The sequence below is a fragment of the Ictalurus punctatus genome, chromosome 19 (genome assembly GCF_001660625.3).
Source record: "Ictalurus punctatus breed USDA103 chromosome 19, Coco_2.0, whole genome shotgun sequence".
Lineage (NCBI taxonomy): Eukaryota > Metazoa > Chordata > Actinopteri > Siluriformes > Ictaluridae > Ictalurus > Ictalurus punctatus.
In genome coordinates, this window is record NC_030434.2 from 13,190,124 (window position 1) to 13,205,581 (window position 15,458).

The following is a 15,458-nucleotide window of genomic DNA, read 5'->3' on the forward strand; positions in this document are numbered from 1 at the left end:
GCTGTAATCACTTCTCTACTGGCTCTTCACTAGTGTCGTTTCTTTACCCTTTGTGAAAATGCCTTTTTCTGGCAGATTGACAAGGCAACAGCACAAGTTTGTTTATCCAACTGTTCCTTCCACCATGATGAACATAGTTTCATCTTCAGGCTCCCATCTCAAATGGCTTCTTATTCCTAGGAACACTTTCCCTAGTTCCCTCCATGCATAATATTTGGGTCCAGGCAAAGAACAGGTGACAATAGGGCCGTCGTCAAGACCACCATTGTCCAATACCTGGACTAGCCGAGATTGAGTCTAGATTCGAGTCGTGAGCAGATTGAGGCCGAGTCAAGATGAAGTCCAGATCGTGACGACACCCGTCAAATCCGTTTCAAGGCCAAGCCTTTACTTCAACTAGTTGGAACTAGTTCATTAGTGACAATTATTAGAATACATTTCCTAGAAAAAGGAAATACTTCCTGTCACCCCTTGTGCATGAGAAAAGATAACACAAACATTATTACCTTTGGGTTGCTGTGGCTCAGGTGGTAGAGCGGGTTGTCATCGTAGTCATCGTAGGGTTGGCGGTTCATTTCCCGGCCCATGTGACTCCACATGCCGAAGTGTCCTTGGGCAAGACACTGAACCCCAAGTTGCTCCCGATGGCAAGCTAGCGCCTTGCATGGCAGCTCTGCTACCGTCGGTGTGTGAGTGTGTGTGTATGGGAACCAGTGTAAAGCGCTTTGTAGAACCACAAAGGTTAAAAAAGCGCTATATAAGTGCAGACCAAAGGTCTAAAGAGCAGACTTGCAGTAATACAGCTCTAATGTAACGCCCCTTGGGCTTTTGAGGTTTTATTTTAAAATAATGTAATAAAGTTTTGGCATTTTTACTAAAGTTTGGCATACTCGTGCATGAGTGCATGCCAAAAAATGGGGGCTTGGGGGGGGTGGCACATAGCAGTGCCATTTTAATTTCAGATCAGCTTGATGTGATTGGAAACCAACCCCAAACAAACAGTAGTAATCTATAGATACAGTCAGGTTCGGATGCATATAAACCTTTTCCAGTGTTCGAAGGAAAAGAGCTGTTTTAGAGTGATTAGGGACTCAGTATGCAGCACATAAGTGCAGTTTGCCCCTCAGCCGTAGTGTAGTGGGATCACAGAATACCCGAAACAGCAGGGGGGTTAGTGCAGCAGCATGAAGCCCTTCCCTCTTTTCCTGAAATAAAAGGAAAAGTAGTTTTGTAGTGAACTGTACATGCAGCAACTGTTACTGACATTGGAACAGAAATGCACACAAGAATGTGGACCCCGACTGGCTGTTCCTACTGTTTATTGGGTGCAGGGGTGAGGCCTACCACTGGGAGTTAAGCCAGTTATTACGGCAATTATCACTCACACTCACTCACTCAGTAAGAGTGAAAGCAGGAACTCTCGCTCTTTTATCCCTGTTTTCCGAACGTCTTCCTATTACAAGACTGAATGCAGAGAGAAAGCCAGAAATGCACATGTAACTCTTCATTTTGGCCCACGCTTAAAAATGGTGCGCGGTATCTCAGCATGGGGTTCGCAGGATTTAATGGGATGTATAATGCTAGCACGAACTAGAGAATGATGGCCATTAAAAATGCTTTCAAGGAGGTAAAAAAAAAAATTCCAATAACCGAGAATATCAGCCGAATATATAGTGCTAGGTGAGTAATATATAAGCAGACATCAATAATTGTAGCTGAACATGGTTTTACTGGTACGACTGTTCATTTCCCAAACAAGCCAAGCCAGTGTTATGATGTCTACTGTATACATACAATAAAACGTGATGTTATGGGAAAACTTTCACCACATTTTCCCTCGATCAGCCTTCCTGCGGTGTTTTATTCCTCTTAAACCACAGCATTTTGGCAGTGATTTCTTTTATTGATTTTTTTTAAAAAAATTACCCGTTTAAAGTTGTATAAACGTCTGCGAAACACATACCCAGAGGCTCCTTCTATAAATGAATAATAAACATGGCCTTGCAGAAAGATGTACCATATCAGCGGGTACACGTTTTCCTTATTAAAGAAACAACGGCACGTTTTCGATGTGTTGATTTATCATTGGTTATACGTCACGTGGAGCGTCCGGCCTGCAGTCCTCTGCGATCGAGCTGTTACTATAGAAACAGTCACGTAGTAGAACGCGCACATTAATATAATCCTTGCAGACAGAAGTGCCGGCAAAGTCTTGCCGTTAATCAACACTTTCTGACCGATCAGATTTCAGAATTCAACCAATGTCATATTTAGCTGACTCCATTCATCATTTTAGCTAAGTAGAGGTTTGTGGGTATGGTTCGTCATGTCGTTTCCCAGTTAAGCAAGTAAGTGTCATAATGACGAGCCTATCATGTCGTAATATGCGAATGTATCGTTACGTTTTTATTAGTTTAGCAGTGCGAAGGAGGGGGGCTTTTGTGTAGCATCAGGGGTCGTTTCCACTTCAGTTTCGTGATGAGGGTAAACGTGTAGGTGCCTCCTGTTGCTTTCCTTTTGTCCTCTTTTCCTCATAGCATGAATGGAATTGTGAAGCAGCTCCTATTTTTAGCATAGAAAAGATTACGCTCTTTAAACCAGGTCTTGGTGCGGCTGTCTGAGGTACAATTCTATCGATGACACGGCCACACAGGAGAGCTTAGTTGCAGTTGCACACGAAATATAAACCCAGGCACGATTTCCGTAAATAAAATACGCCCCGATTTTTATTTCTTTATTTTCCGGTCGTGAATGTGAAAAGAAAATGTGCTATTGCGTCATGCTTTAGGTTTCTGAAAGGTCAAAAAGGCCACAAGACACAAGCGTTTATCGAGTGTGTTTATACCACAGTGTAGATGAATTCTCAAATCGGAAGGTGTTGATTAATTGTCTATGACAGTACGGCTCTGAGAGTAGTGCCAGCTACAACATTAATGACAGATTTGTATTAATGCGCTTTTACTACCTGTATAGCAACAGCTCATTCACAGGGACTTGTAGTATGGAAACACTACTTAAAGTCTAATTAAAAAGAAAAAAGTGCTGTTATTTGACAGAGATAGGCTGTATAATTGTTGAAAATGTGAGGTTTTGGTTAGGAGACGTTTGTTCATGGAAGGAGTGTCCAGTGTTTGAGGTAAAGCTGGAACTTTAAGTTTTCCAGAATGGAAGAGTCTATAGGACAGAAGACTTTTACTCAGTCTGGGATCTGTACGCATTTCTGTTTTTGTCTTATTGATTGAGAGAGAGAGAGAGAGAGCACGAGAGAGAGAGAGAGAAACAGAGACCTGTGAAGGAGGGAAAGTTTATAGCTGCCATAACGTAAGCTGTAAAAGGAACTAATTTGTTTCACAGATGTTGCGCATCGTTAAATGGAACTATAAATGGTTTAAAAGCATGACATATTGTTCATTAATAAATAAAAGGCTGCTGTGGTGTAAGAGGAATAAACTCTGTGGGTCATGCTGTTACAGGAAAATAATCCACTTTGAGGTGTTAACAGTAACTCTACTCCATATTAGACCATATCACACCACTCCAGCGTGGGTATTTATTTATTTATTTATTTAAAATAACGTCCTAGTTGGCCATGCGTTATTCCTTGCCTATGATCGATTAACGTGTGTGTTTGTGTATGTGTTCACCTCTGTGCATGTGTTTGAACCTCATCCTCTCACACAGCATTTGTAGAATGCATATTTCTGTGTATATGTATGTAGTGTCTGTGTGTGTGTCTCTCTGCACCATCAGATTTGCATAGATATTCCCCGGATGACTCTGGAGATTTTCAGGCTCCAGCCGAAACTCATTGAGGTAAGAGGCAGGATGGAGTGGAGACGCCGATGCGAAAACAATCCGCCCCCTGCCAGTGGCATGTCACTCGGGCATCGTCTGCTCAATGCCATGTGTCTATCTGACTGTCTGTCTCTCTTGTCTGTCTGATCTGGTCTGATGGCTGGCTAGAACTGAAGGTCAGGACCACAGCACCTCGACTGTTCACTCAGACACATCGGTCAGTTCGGGCAGTTTGCCTAGTCCTAGACTTATTCCCTACTTCTAGTCAATGTAGGGTTTGAATATTTATATATTTTTTGTATTTAACCCTTCGAAGTTTAGAACCTTTGAAGAATTTCAGGTTGATTTTTTTTTTCCTCATGATTTTGGCTGTACGTTGAAGACCCCCCCCCCCCTCCCCCCTCCTTTTTGTTTATCCACAAACGTGCGCATAAATTCGACTGATCATTTTGTCAGTTACAAGGCAGCCGTAAAAACAGTAAGAACACAAAACCGTATCCAGAGCTCGACGCGTGTTTACTCACAACGCATATTTAAAACCACAGAACCAAGTTAATCGAACAGTTATGAATGAGATCCAATTATTCTCATTTTTGTTTTGTGGTGCTGTCTTGTGTTTGAAAGTCTTTTTGGCTTTCAACAATAACACACACAAAAGTTTCATTCAAATTAGAATCATTTCCATAAAACAGTTTCCGTCACGCTCCTTCCACTTCTTTTGCTGTTTGTCTTTCTCAAATAAAAAGCATCCCTGGAGCTGATGACATGTTTTCCTTCTTCTTATCTCCTGCTAAGATTATTGCTCCGTATTTAGTCTTAAATGCAATTTCAGATCTGATGTATTGACGTGTTTGAGTCAGCACTTTGAACTTTTTTTTGTTTGTTTGTTGTTGTTCTTTTGTTTGTTTCAATGTCAAAAAATAACAAACCCAGCAGAAATGTAAAGGGAGTTATTTCTTTTCAGCAAAACAAGGCTGTTCATATGGAGGTGTTCAATCTTAACAATATAAAAAAAAAAAAAGAAAGAAAAAATGTATAAACTCAACTGTAGGATTGTTTGAAACTTTAGCCACGTTTGAAGTAACTCCACTCATTTAACTACAACCGCAGTTCCGAAAAAGGTGGGACAGTATGGGAAATGCTAATAAAAACAAAGAGGAGTGATTTGTAAATGTACTTTGACTTGTATTTAAACAAACAACGTATAAAGACAAGGTATTTGATGTTTTACCTGGTCAACTGCGTAGTTTTTTTTTTTTTTTTTTTTTTTTTTTTTTTTTTTTGAAGATAAACGTTTATTTTGAAATTGATGTATGCAACATGTTCCAAAAAAGTTGGGACAGGGGCAATTTAGGATTAATAGCTATGTGAGAAGTTGAAATGAGAAGGTGATGTGAAACAGGTGAGGCAATCGTCTAATCATAGTATATAAGGAACCACCAAAAAAGGCCTAGTCCTTCAAGAGCTCAGATCTCCACAGGAAAGTCCAGGACAGATCTGGGATCTGAAATCTGTGCGTGTTTGTTTTGGGGTTGTATTTTTTGGTTTGTATTAACTTCGAGAGGGTGAAAAGAGAGCCTGGGTTAAGTTAACATAAGCAATAACAAGAATGAACTTGTCTTGCGGAAGAGCCACCCCAGATTGAGTATTTCCCCATAACAGCACGCCGCCGAACATGATGAATCGGGTAACCGTGACTTCGAAGGGTTAAATCAACTGACGATGAATTCATGCGCAGTGAAATCTCGAGACGTTTCCTGTTCTTCAGTTTTCAGCCAGGCATACGCGACCAGATTCCCTTTCCATGTCTCTCTGTAATGGCTGTTCCGAATCCGTGCTAACCTGCTTCTGCTCCTGTGTCTCTCTTTTTTTTTTTTTTCTGTGTGTGTGTGTGTGTGTGTGTGTGTGTGTGTGTGTGTGTGTGTGTGTTCTCTTCCCTGCAGATTCACATTGACATACCGAGAACTAATCCTCTTATTCCTCTCTTTCAACAAGCTTCTGTGCAAGAGGTGAGATGTCCACACCACTCAGTCCACTCACCTTGATGCTCTTTCCTGTGTGCGCTTGACCCACACATAATACCAACTAAATCCTACATACACGTCTATAGATCGTTCTTGCGCACACACACACACACACACACACACACACACACACACACACACTCACATGCACACAGGCTTCTGTTTCAGTGTATTATTAAAGCGGGTTAGTTCACACTGAATGTGCTTTGTGGATTTCGTGGTATTGCGTGGGATGTGTTTCCAAGGAGCTTGCTGAAATTTGTGTGCATTTGAAAAAGGAGTCGCAGAGACACTTCACTCCTGTCACATCCTGCTTAGGTTCAGCTAGGGACATCTGCTCTTTGTAACAAAGCCTGCAGTTATGAGCTGGTTACGGTACGCTTGCGTGGCTCGCTCCTGGACTTTGAAACGAATAACACGTTCCTGTTTTAAACACGGTGCGATAAGCTCTGTGCTCGTCCGTTTTTAGTCGTCTCCCTCCATCTTTCTGATATCGTATCTTCAGCTGTTCTCTCCTCTCTTTGTTCTTCTTTTCTGTCAGGGACACTCTCTCGCACATCGAATGCAAAAACACCCCCACCCCGCCAAGCAACGCTCCTGATCTCTGATTTGTATTATTTTGACTAAAGAGCCAGCTGATATTAAACTGTCCACGCTTGTTTTAAGTGTAAATAGTCCAAACCAGCGTATAGTCGAAGTTTAAGCGAGCAGCGTGCACACGGGGACACGCAGTGTGCGCTTCTCCTCCTCATACATATGCATTTGAGGGAGAAATGTTCAAAAAAAAAAAAAAAAAATAGGTGGGAGGGCAGCACCAGAAAAGGGTGGGAGAACTGAAAGTGCGACAGATCACACATTCTGTTTGATGCAGTAAGGCTTGAGCAATTAGTGGCAGCCGGTTTTGCTCAGGAACACGTCTGCCCCCACGAACCAGGTGTAAATTGGCGCCTCGTGTGTTCTGAGCTTTATAGGCCGTTTTAAGGACCATGGTGAAAGCGCTGTTAAGCATTTTAATACCGCTCGTTTGTGAATTTAACTGCTTTTGTCTCATCACTTCGCTGGCTTCCAACAGAAGAAATTCATCACCTTAAACTCATCAATATTTTTCTGACATTGACATCAGTGGCAATTTTTTAAATGTTAGCTGATGCGACGGTTGACCCCCAGTAACGTTCAATACAGTTTCATTGCACAGTTTGTAGCTTACTCTGCACAGCGGTATCAGCCCACCTCCACGCTACTTCCTCTGACACAAAGTCTTTACTTAATCAGTTTAATATCTTGGTTACATTTGCTTTTTAGCACCAAGGGTTTTGACCATCTCTTTTCGGCTTTTAAACCACAGTCTGTGCTTCATGCAGAGATCATGACGGTACCTCGAATAGTGAAGGCTACAGCAGGGGGAAGAGCTTTCTCTTATAGAGCCCCACAGTTATAGAACAGTCTTCCTATTAGTGTTCGGGACTCAGACACAGTCTCAGTGTTTAAGTCTAGGTTTAAAACGTATTTGTTTACTCAAGCCTACCCTGACTAGATTCTGTTCTACTACTTCGCAGTCATAATAATCTTTTCTCTCCCTCTCTCCTTTCGCCGAGCCCCACACGAATTTATGGAGATACTAGAGATCCAGATCCTTTCTGCCTCTGGATGGAGCTCAAATCTTCTCTAATTCCAGACTGCTGGGAATACGGCTGCTCCTAAGGCCATACAGACTTCATATAAATCCATAATGAACTTTTTCACACTATCTGTTGTTACCCAGATGAGGATGGGTTCCCTTCTGAGTCGGGTTCCTCTCAAGGTTCTTCCTCTTAAAACATCTTAGGGAGTTTTTCCTCGCCACCGTCGCCACTCAGTGGCTTGCTCAGTTGGGATAAATTCGCACCTTTAATATCTGTATACCGTGTTGATATTTCTGTAAAGCTGCTTTGAGACAATGTCTATTGTAAAAAGCGCTATACAAATAACATTGAATTGAATTGAATTGAATTGAATCATGTAGTTTGCGGCTCCAGGTGCAGGTTGCGCGACGGGTTACAGGCTTACTAAATTAAACGTTCGTTTCGGTTTTATTTGTACAGTGCTTTTAACAATTGTCGTGTGTGTATATATATATATATATATATATACTGAAATATATACATTTAGGATATACGTTTTAAATGTATGAATTTATCTCTCATGAGTAAGCCAGAGGCGTCGGTGGCGAGGAAAAACTCCCCGAGACGATATGAGGAACCAGACTCAAAAGGGAACCCCATCCTCATCTGGGTGATGCCGGATTGTGCGAAAATAAAGAATTAAATCTCTTCTATAACTGTGTACTACATGGACAAAAAATACGATTTGTTTTGTTGAACTTATCAACTGTTCACTGATGGAGCGCAAAACTTTGTGGCAATTTTAGTCCTAAGCCATCATAGCATAACTGTTCATCTTCAGGCTGTCCATGTGGGCCGTCCTCACCAGCAGTGATTGATTTCCACACATTCTTTTCTGGCACGCAGCGAGATCACCTACTTTGCGTCCACGTCGGTGTGTGTACCTACATCTACCGCTTGACGTACCTACATCTGGCTCTCTATGATAATCATGAAGAAGATGATCGTTTTCGTTGCTTTGACGTTATCGACGGATCCGGTGAGACACCGTAGACGCAGTTCAAGGCAGTGGATTATACAGGTTGAAGTCATGGGAAGAAGCACACTAAGGGATGCCTTCTTGTTGACCAGTGACTGGCATCATAATTGGTTTGCAGTTCCTAATACTCAAGGGATTTGGCCACAAAAACATACAAGAGTACGCTAATTGAGTCTGCATGAAGTGCATAGCAGTTTTAGTTATGTCAGAATATTTGATGCCACTTGAAGCAAGGCATATTTCATGGGTTGTATCTGTGGCCAAGCAAATCTGTCTGGTTAATATGAGTACAGTGTACCAAGTCTGGTATCTTCTTCTTATAGACATAAATTTCATATTTGATGCATTTTTTTTTGTCCAGACCTTCAGAGTTAGTAGGCCTGTTAAAAAAAAAAAAAAAAGAAAAAAAAGTGTGAACCCTGTACAACTAGAACAGCACTGAGAAACTGAATCCTGTTTATCATCCATCTGTTTGTGTGGGAGGGAGAGGGCAAAATTTAAGCGCAATAATATCGCAGCTATAGGAAATTATTTGGTGTCATACCCAAATGGTTATTAGGAACTGCAAAAATAAAAAGAAATGTCAAACAGCAAAGCTATAAAAAGCAGCCACCCCCCCACCCCCCCGGTTTTACTATAGCTTCAGTTCTCTCTGCAGAACACACCATCCGTGCTCTCGGCCCATCTCCCCAACCAATCCTTCTTTCAAAATCTTATCTTTTTTTGTTTGCTCCATACAAAATTGTGAGTCACATGATAAACAGCTCTTGCATTTATTTATTTTTTGAGAAAGAGGCATTTATGGCTCTTTCCAAAATGTCTTCACTTCCACATGTAAAAAAAAATTATCCAATACTTTTACAGTGTGCGCTGTGGGTGTGTGTGCATGTGAGTATGTGTGTGTGTGTGTGTGTATATATATATGTATGTATATGTGTGTGTGTGTATATATATATATATATATATATATATATATATATATATATATATATATATATATATATATATATATATATATATATATATATATATATATATATATTGATATATATAGATATATATTGATATATATAATATATTGGGCATACTTGTTACAACATTTCAGGGGATTTAATTAAGATTTTTCTTCAATTAAGCGGCTTTTATTTTTAAATCATTCTGAGGACATCTTATCACTTTATTCAGTTTTGTTTCTCTAGAGAGTCACTTCTTTAAACGGAGCAGAAAGCAAAAGAAAATGTCATTCTGATGAGCTTAGATTTAAGGTTGCAATGCAGCAAAAAGAGAAATAATCATTTCGGGGTGGGGGAGGGGGGTGAATACTTTCTGAAGGCACTGTATATGACGAGTATGTATAGGATGGTGATTTCTTTTACTCGAGTCCCTAAAGTCAGTGTGAATAAAACCTTCATTTGGTTACTGTTCGATTGTGTTATTAGACGTTGTTATTATGTGCACATCTGGGAGCTGTCGAATCACGTCATAGGGTGAAACACTGCTTTAAGTGTCGATACCTAGTCTGAGCACCAACTTCCCACACTGCCCTGCTTCATGTAAATAATACAAACTCGCATTTCTAAATGTTTACTCACTAACATCTGTTGAGGAAAAAGCTTCTGCTTCTCATTCTCATGACTGCGCCCTCCCACCTTTTTTTTTTTTTTTTTTTTTTTTTTTTTGACCACCAACATGCAAAAGCTTTTCTCTAAATGTCTCCAGAGAATCACAATGCTTCACCTTTTCTTACTCGCTTGCACTTTGCCCTGCATGCCAACAACACCTCTTTACCTCTCTAGTGAACACTCCAACTGTGAGGATCTCTCAGCTTCTCTTTAGCATTCTACATGGTGTGTAACTCTTACACAAGCAGGAAGCTCAGCGAACAACGCACAGATTCATCGTAAGCTACACGTTAAGCCTCCACCATGTGACCTTAGCCAGCAGGGGTTGTGCTCTTCGCTCCGAGCTATTTTATTTATTTATTTACTTACTTATTTATTTTTTGCAAGCCAAGGTTGTTCAGTGTGTTAAGTTTTGTTCTGAGCTAGTAGCCTTCATCTCTCCTCTCCGAACCTTCCAGATGTTATTTGTAAGATGAAGATGACTGCTAAAGAGCAGCCAATGTATTGAATCGCACTTTGTCAGTACACTTCAGCTTCAGCCGTAGATTTTTTTTTTTTTTTTTTTTTTAGTGTATGATTTCCACCCTGTGTTGGGCGTCTGCAGAAGATTTAGAGTGAGCTGCGAATTCTGGGTCTCAAAGGAAAGAGAACATGCAACGTAATCCCTAATCTCTAATCCCCCCCCCCTTCCCTCCCCCACACCCATTTTGATGAGATAAATCTAAACACTGGACCCAGCAGAGGAGGTTGAACATACCTCGTGAGTTTGATGGACAGACCCGGGAGTGAGTCACACATGGGGCATGTACGGAAGACTCGAGCATCGTGTTTGGTGTTCCAAAGCGACGGGTTTATTTAGGGCTTGACAGGACCGTGGCGGCCTGAAAGTCGCTCCGCATGAGCCAGACGTCAGTTTGACTCGTCAGACACCAGAGAGAAAGTGCGTCTGTCTTTTTTGCTTCTTTTTTTCTTCTTCTTTCTCTTCCTCTTCAAGATTCCTTTAATTCCAGCAAGCTGACAGTGAAGTGAAGGATCACGAAAAGACACTTTAATGAAGATAGGTGTTTGCATTGTGAGAAAAGAGAAAGGAAGGAAAGTAACTCAGCACCAAGAAGAATAGCCTTAAGAAATGAAGATGGAATGAGTACAGAAGAGAAAGCTCTCTTCAGTGTTTATGTTGTTAGAAGGAAAAATTGATAGGCATATAACTCTGAGACATATAACTTTTCCACATTTAGGCGGACTGATTTTCTCTTACTTATAGGAAAGGAAACCTAGATGCCACTTTAGCCACTGTTGTTAACTACTTTGATGCACTTTTGCTGGTAAGCCAATTCACGTGTAAAGCTCTGTGGGTCTACTCTTATAAAATCAGCTGTAGCTCACTGTATTTGCAACTGATTGTAAGAAATAATTTGCTCTGCTGCAGATGATGTACGACTCTGCTAAGACTAATGGAAAGATTAGACTAGGATAAAGGTGGGCCGAAATGCTCATAGACACAGATAAGACCTTCCAGCTGTGAGTAAGTGGTTTACTGCTTTTGTTAGCTACAGCTAATGTGACAGATCCCTGATGCTAGCTTGGTAACGTCATGATAAACATACCAAACAAACGTACTCAATCACCAATCCAGTTGCAACACAAATCTTAAAGTCCCACTGAAATCAAAATCGACGTTTTGTGGCTTTTAGTATGAATATGTTATCCTTAAGGTTATCTATAAGCTAGCGTGCTCCAAAACAGTAAGATAATTCACGTTTAGAAGATATACGCATTCAAAATCGACTGTCTCTCTCTACCACCAATACGGATCAACGAAAATTTCTTCGTCTCATCATAGTTTCTGCCCAATCAAATGCTCTTTAGAATCTGTAGAAGTGTCCCGCCCCCAACATTATAAAAATCACCTTGCTGAAGTTGCCATTTTTGAGCGATTGGCTATTTAATAAAAGGGGAGGAACCACTCTGTATGTCCCGCCTTGACTTCCTGTGTCAAGGAATTGAATAACACGGTGCGTTAGTATTCAAGACACTTCACAGGGACGTTAACAAACTTCACAAGCACCAAGTGTAAGTGTTGAGAACGTTGGAAGATTAAAAGACTCGGTTTTGGTATCCTGAAATTGAAAATATAGTTTTGTGTGTTTTACGAACGTCTTACGACTCCTGTTAGTTTGTCAATCATGGCTGGAGACCAGGTTGCTGTTTGTAGCTTGTTATTTCATATTTGATAACATGCTCATGATTTTATTTTACATTAGTTTTAAATTTCAGGTGACCGTTTTGTACTCGAGTGTAGCAGTAGTTCCTCCTCATTATCCGTCTACATGTATTGAATTTTTTTGTCTTGGTCAGTTTTGCTTTAAAACTTCTGGCCATGTTGGAGTTTTTCTGCATTTTCCCTTCTCTACTTAATACGCACGGTCTTAAGGTTATTCATGAGGCGTTTGACACACTGAGGGGAAAAAGAAACTCGTTGAATTTACTTCATTTAAATGCGATCATCGGTTCCACGTGATTTGAACCGAATTACCTTAACATCATTTGCTTTTGTACATCCAACATGATCTGATCATGTGTTTTCATTGGCCTGAATAAAATCGAACTTGGCACTCTCACCTGAGCTGAGGATCGACTCCAGGTTGCCGGCATTCCGCAACTGCCGCATTACCACTGCGCTAATCCAACACGTTTTAATTATGTTCATTTAAATACTCTAATTATAGTACCTGTCACTGGCAACATCCCCACAAGAATTCATGATGTAATTGGTTTATGATAATACTATGTGAATCGATCGTGCTCACTTTACATAATTCAATCGAATTCATTAGAAAGTTGTTTACATTAGGTTTAGCATAAGCAACGAACTCACATGGTATTTTTGTTTTTATGTAATCCATACCTAATATTTTTCCTTAAATCTAACCGAGCACATATTCCATTGTTTTCTGCGCGTCACCGTTCGACTTTTTTTTTTTTTTTTTTTTTTGCTTTAGATTAGCTTTATTTTTGACATCGCTGCAAACAGCCAGGTTAAAAACTACACTTTCGGTATCATTCGTGTACGTGTGGAAGGGGCCTGAGACAGAGTTAAACAGACGGCTAACGGGAATAAACTCTCAACTTCCCTCTCTAGCTGCTATAACCTTGCTAACTCCCACATAAAGTTCCTCATTAAAATCTAAATATATGGTGTGAGGTTTCTCCTCTAATTCTTAAATCCAAATGCTGCACAATATCCTTTAAAAAAAAAAAAAAAAAAAATCTTTAATTTAGTTCAGCTCATTGAGGACAAACCGCAAAGTCGCCTCCGCTAACAGGGCGGCACCATTGGCATGCGTGTTCTATCTCAAGGTGGCATCTAGCTTTCCTATAATCCTCAACCATACACTCTTTCAGTACTAACCTCCATGTAAACACACAGCAACATGTGCACACTGCTTCCAGACTTTTTTTGTTTGTTTTTTTGTCACCCTCGCCGTCTGCTCTATTGAATGTTGTGATGCTAATTACATTCTAGAGCTTAATTGATTTTCTTAATTGATTGCTGGCTAAATGAGGAGATGCTGTCTGTGTGTCTAATTAATAGCAGTCAGATGTGACCTTGTGCAAAGTCCCATAGCTTTGCATGTTTGCACGAGTCTGTTCTTTGTGGTTCTCAATTGAAACGGTGTGCATGAATCCTGCAGTTGTAGCCGTAGGTCATGTTTTTATTCATATATATTGTTGATTTCCCTTTCTCCTTCAGATCTTTGAGCGGATTCTTTTCATCTGGGCCATCCGGCATCCCGCCAGCGGTTACGTACAGGGCATCAACGATCTCGTCACGCCCTTCTTCGTTGTCTACATCTTTGAGTATATCGGTGAGTAGATGCAGGCCCGTAGCAAGTGTATACATATCTTGTTAGTATGGAAATGCCGGATTTAGACGCTGGACTAAGTTGACTGCCCAAGGAATGAATGCATTAGCCAGTAATAGTCAGTGAATGTGTGGACAAACACAGCCTGGCTCTTTCATCTGCTCTGTATTTATTAACGAGCGAGAGACGTTCCAGACCTTTGGGTTGATGAGGAACGTATGAGGGTGGTGGGCGGCCGGATTTGGCCAAACTCGTGGGGAGTGAGATGCTTCTGATGCTTTGAAGGGATCCTCAAAGGATCGCCATGCTTTTGTTTTTGCTGTACCTTCAGGTGCAAACGAGACTTGTGTAAGCGCTAACTGACTAGCACTGGCAAAAGCATTGCACAGACAGCATTCATGAGTAGTTTGACATGATTTACCCTACCTTCACACCCGCCCCTTCAGAACGAACCAAAAAAAATCTATGTTCCTTTGTTTGAGTGTTAGAGATCAAGGAGGCATTCCTCAAACCTGAAGGTTAGACAGTGCGATATGTTACAGTATTGGCTTTAGTGTGGAATTAAATTTGTGGCAAAAGTATTGAACATAACGTTTCAAGATATGAATAAAAATATACAACTGAGAGAAGAAAAACACTTTGAAACTGAAAACTTTGAACTCAGTGGTGAAAATTTAACATGGTCTTCAAATAAACAGCGTTCTTTGTTAAGCTTTCCTCACTTCCTTTTTGATCATCTTGGTTTATGCATGCGCTGCCAGAGTTTTCATTTACGCTTCCAAAGATTGACTCTCGTTGCCTAGTGGGATTAGGATTGACAGCTCCCTGACCAGGAAGTAGAGACTTCAGTGGTATGAATTTTGGAGAGCATTCTGGATGCGGATCTCTCTATAGTTATAGCATTTGTACTTTGTAGTGGAAATTACTTGCTTACTTTAGTCAGCATGTTGGCTCGTAATTCATATTTGAGGTTTGGGTAGTCTCATACGAGTATGTTTTCGAGATGAGCTCTGAGGAGCGGCACGCACTCGAGCTGTCGATCCAAATCTCTCTAGCCAATGAGAATAAATCGCTGTTAATGAAAACTATGAAAGTGTAAATGAAACCTCTGGCAGCGCATTCATAAACCGTGATTAGTTAAAAGGAAGCTTAGAGAACTGTTAATAAAGAGTGCTGTTTATTTGAAGACCATGTCGAATAGTCTGAGTGTTTTTCTTCTTTCTCATTGTATATTTTTGTTCATTTCTTGGAAAGTTACTTTTGGCCCAAATTGAATTCCATATTTTAGCAGTGTAGATATAGATTAGCAGTATAGCGCAGAAGTCTGCAATGAGTCTTTCAAGCGTTAATAGTTTATTGTGCTTTGTTGTAGGCATGCCAAAATCCATATCCACATGGCATTTACATTTTCTTTACTTGAATAGTAATTCACTTATTATTATTATTATTATTATTATTATTATTATTATTATTATTATTATTATTAAATGTGTAAATGACACAACTGATTA

The 15,458-nt window shown here is 40.4% G+C and overlaps 1 protein-coding gene across 5 annotated transcripts in view; it reads left to right on the forward strand.

Annotated features, from left to right (window-relative positions):
* tbc1d22a (TBC1 domain family, member 22a) overlaps positions 1 to 15,458 on the forward strand; it is a 183,046-nt gene that overhangs the window by 47,975 nt on the left and 119,613 nt on the right. For 2 of the 5 annotated variants that reach the window (XM_017494425.3, XM_053688052.1), the window contains exons 7-9: positions 3,751 to 3,813; positions 5,739 to 5,804; positions 13,836 to 13,950. In XM_017494425.3, coding sequence (XP_017349914.1) covers positions 3,751 to 3,813; positions 5,739 to 5,804; positions 13,836 to 13,950 — 244 coding nt within the window. The remainder of the gene's footprint in view (positions 1 to 3,750; positions 3,814 to 5,738; positions 5,805 to 13,835; positions 13,951 to 15,458) is intronic. The other 3 variants (XM_017494427.3, XM_017494426.3, XM_017494428.3) reach the window with 3 other exon arrangements.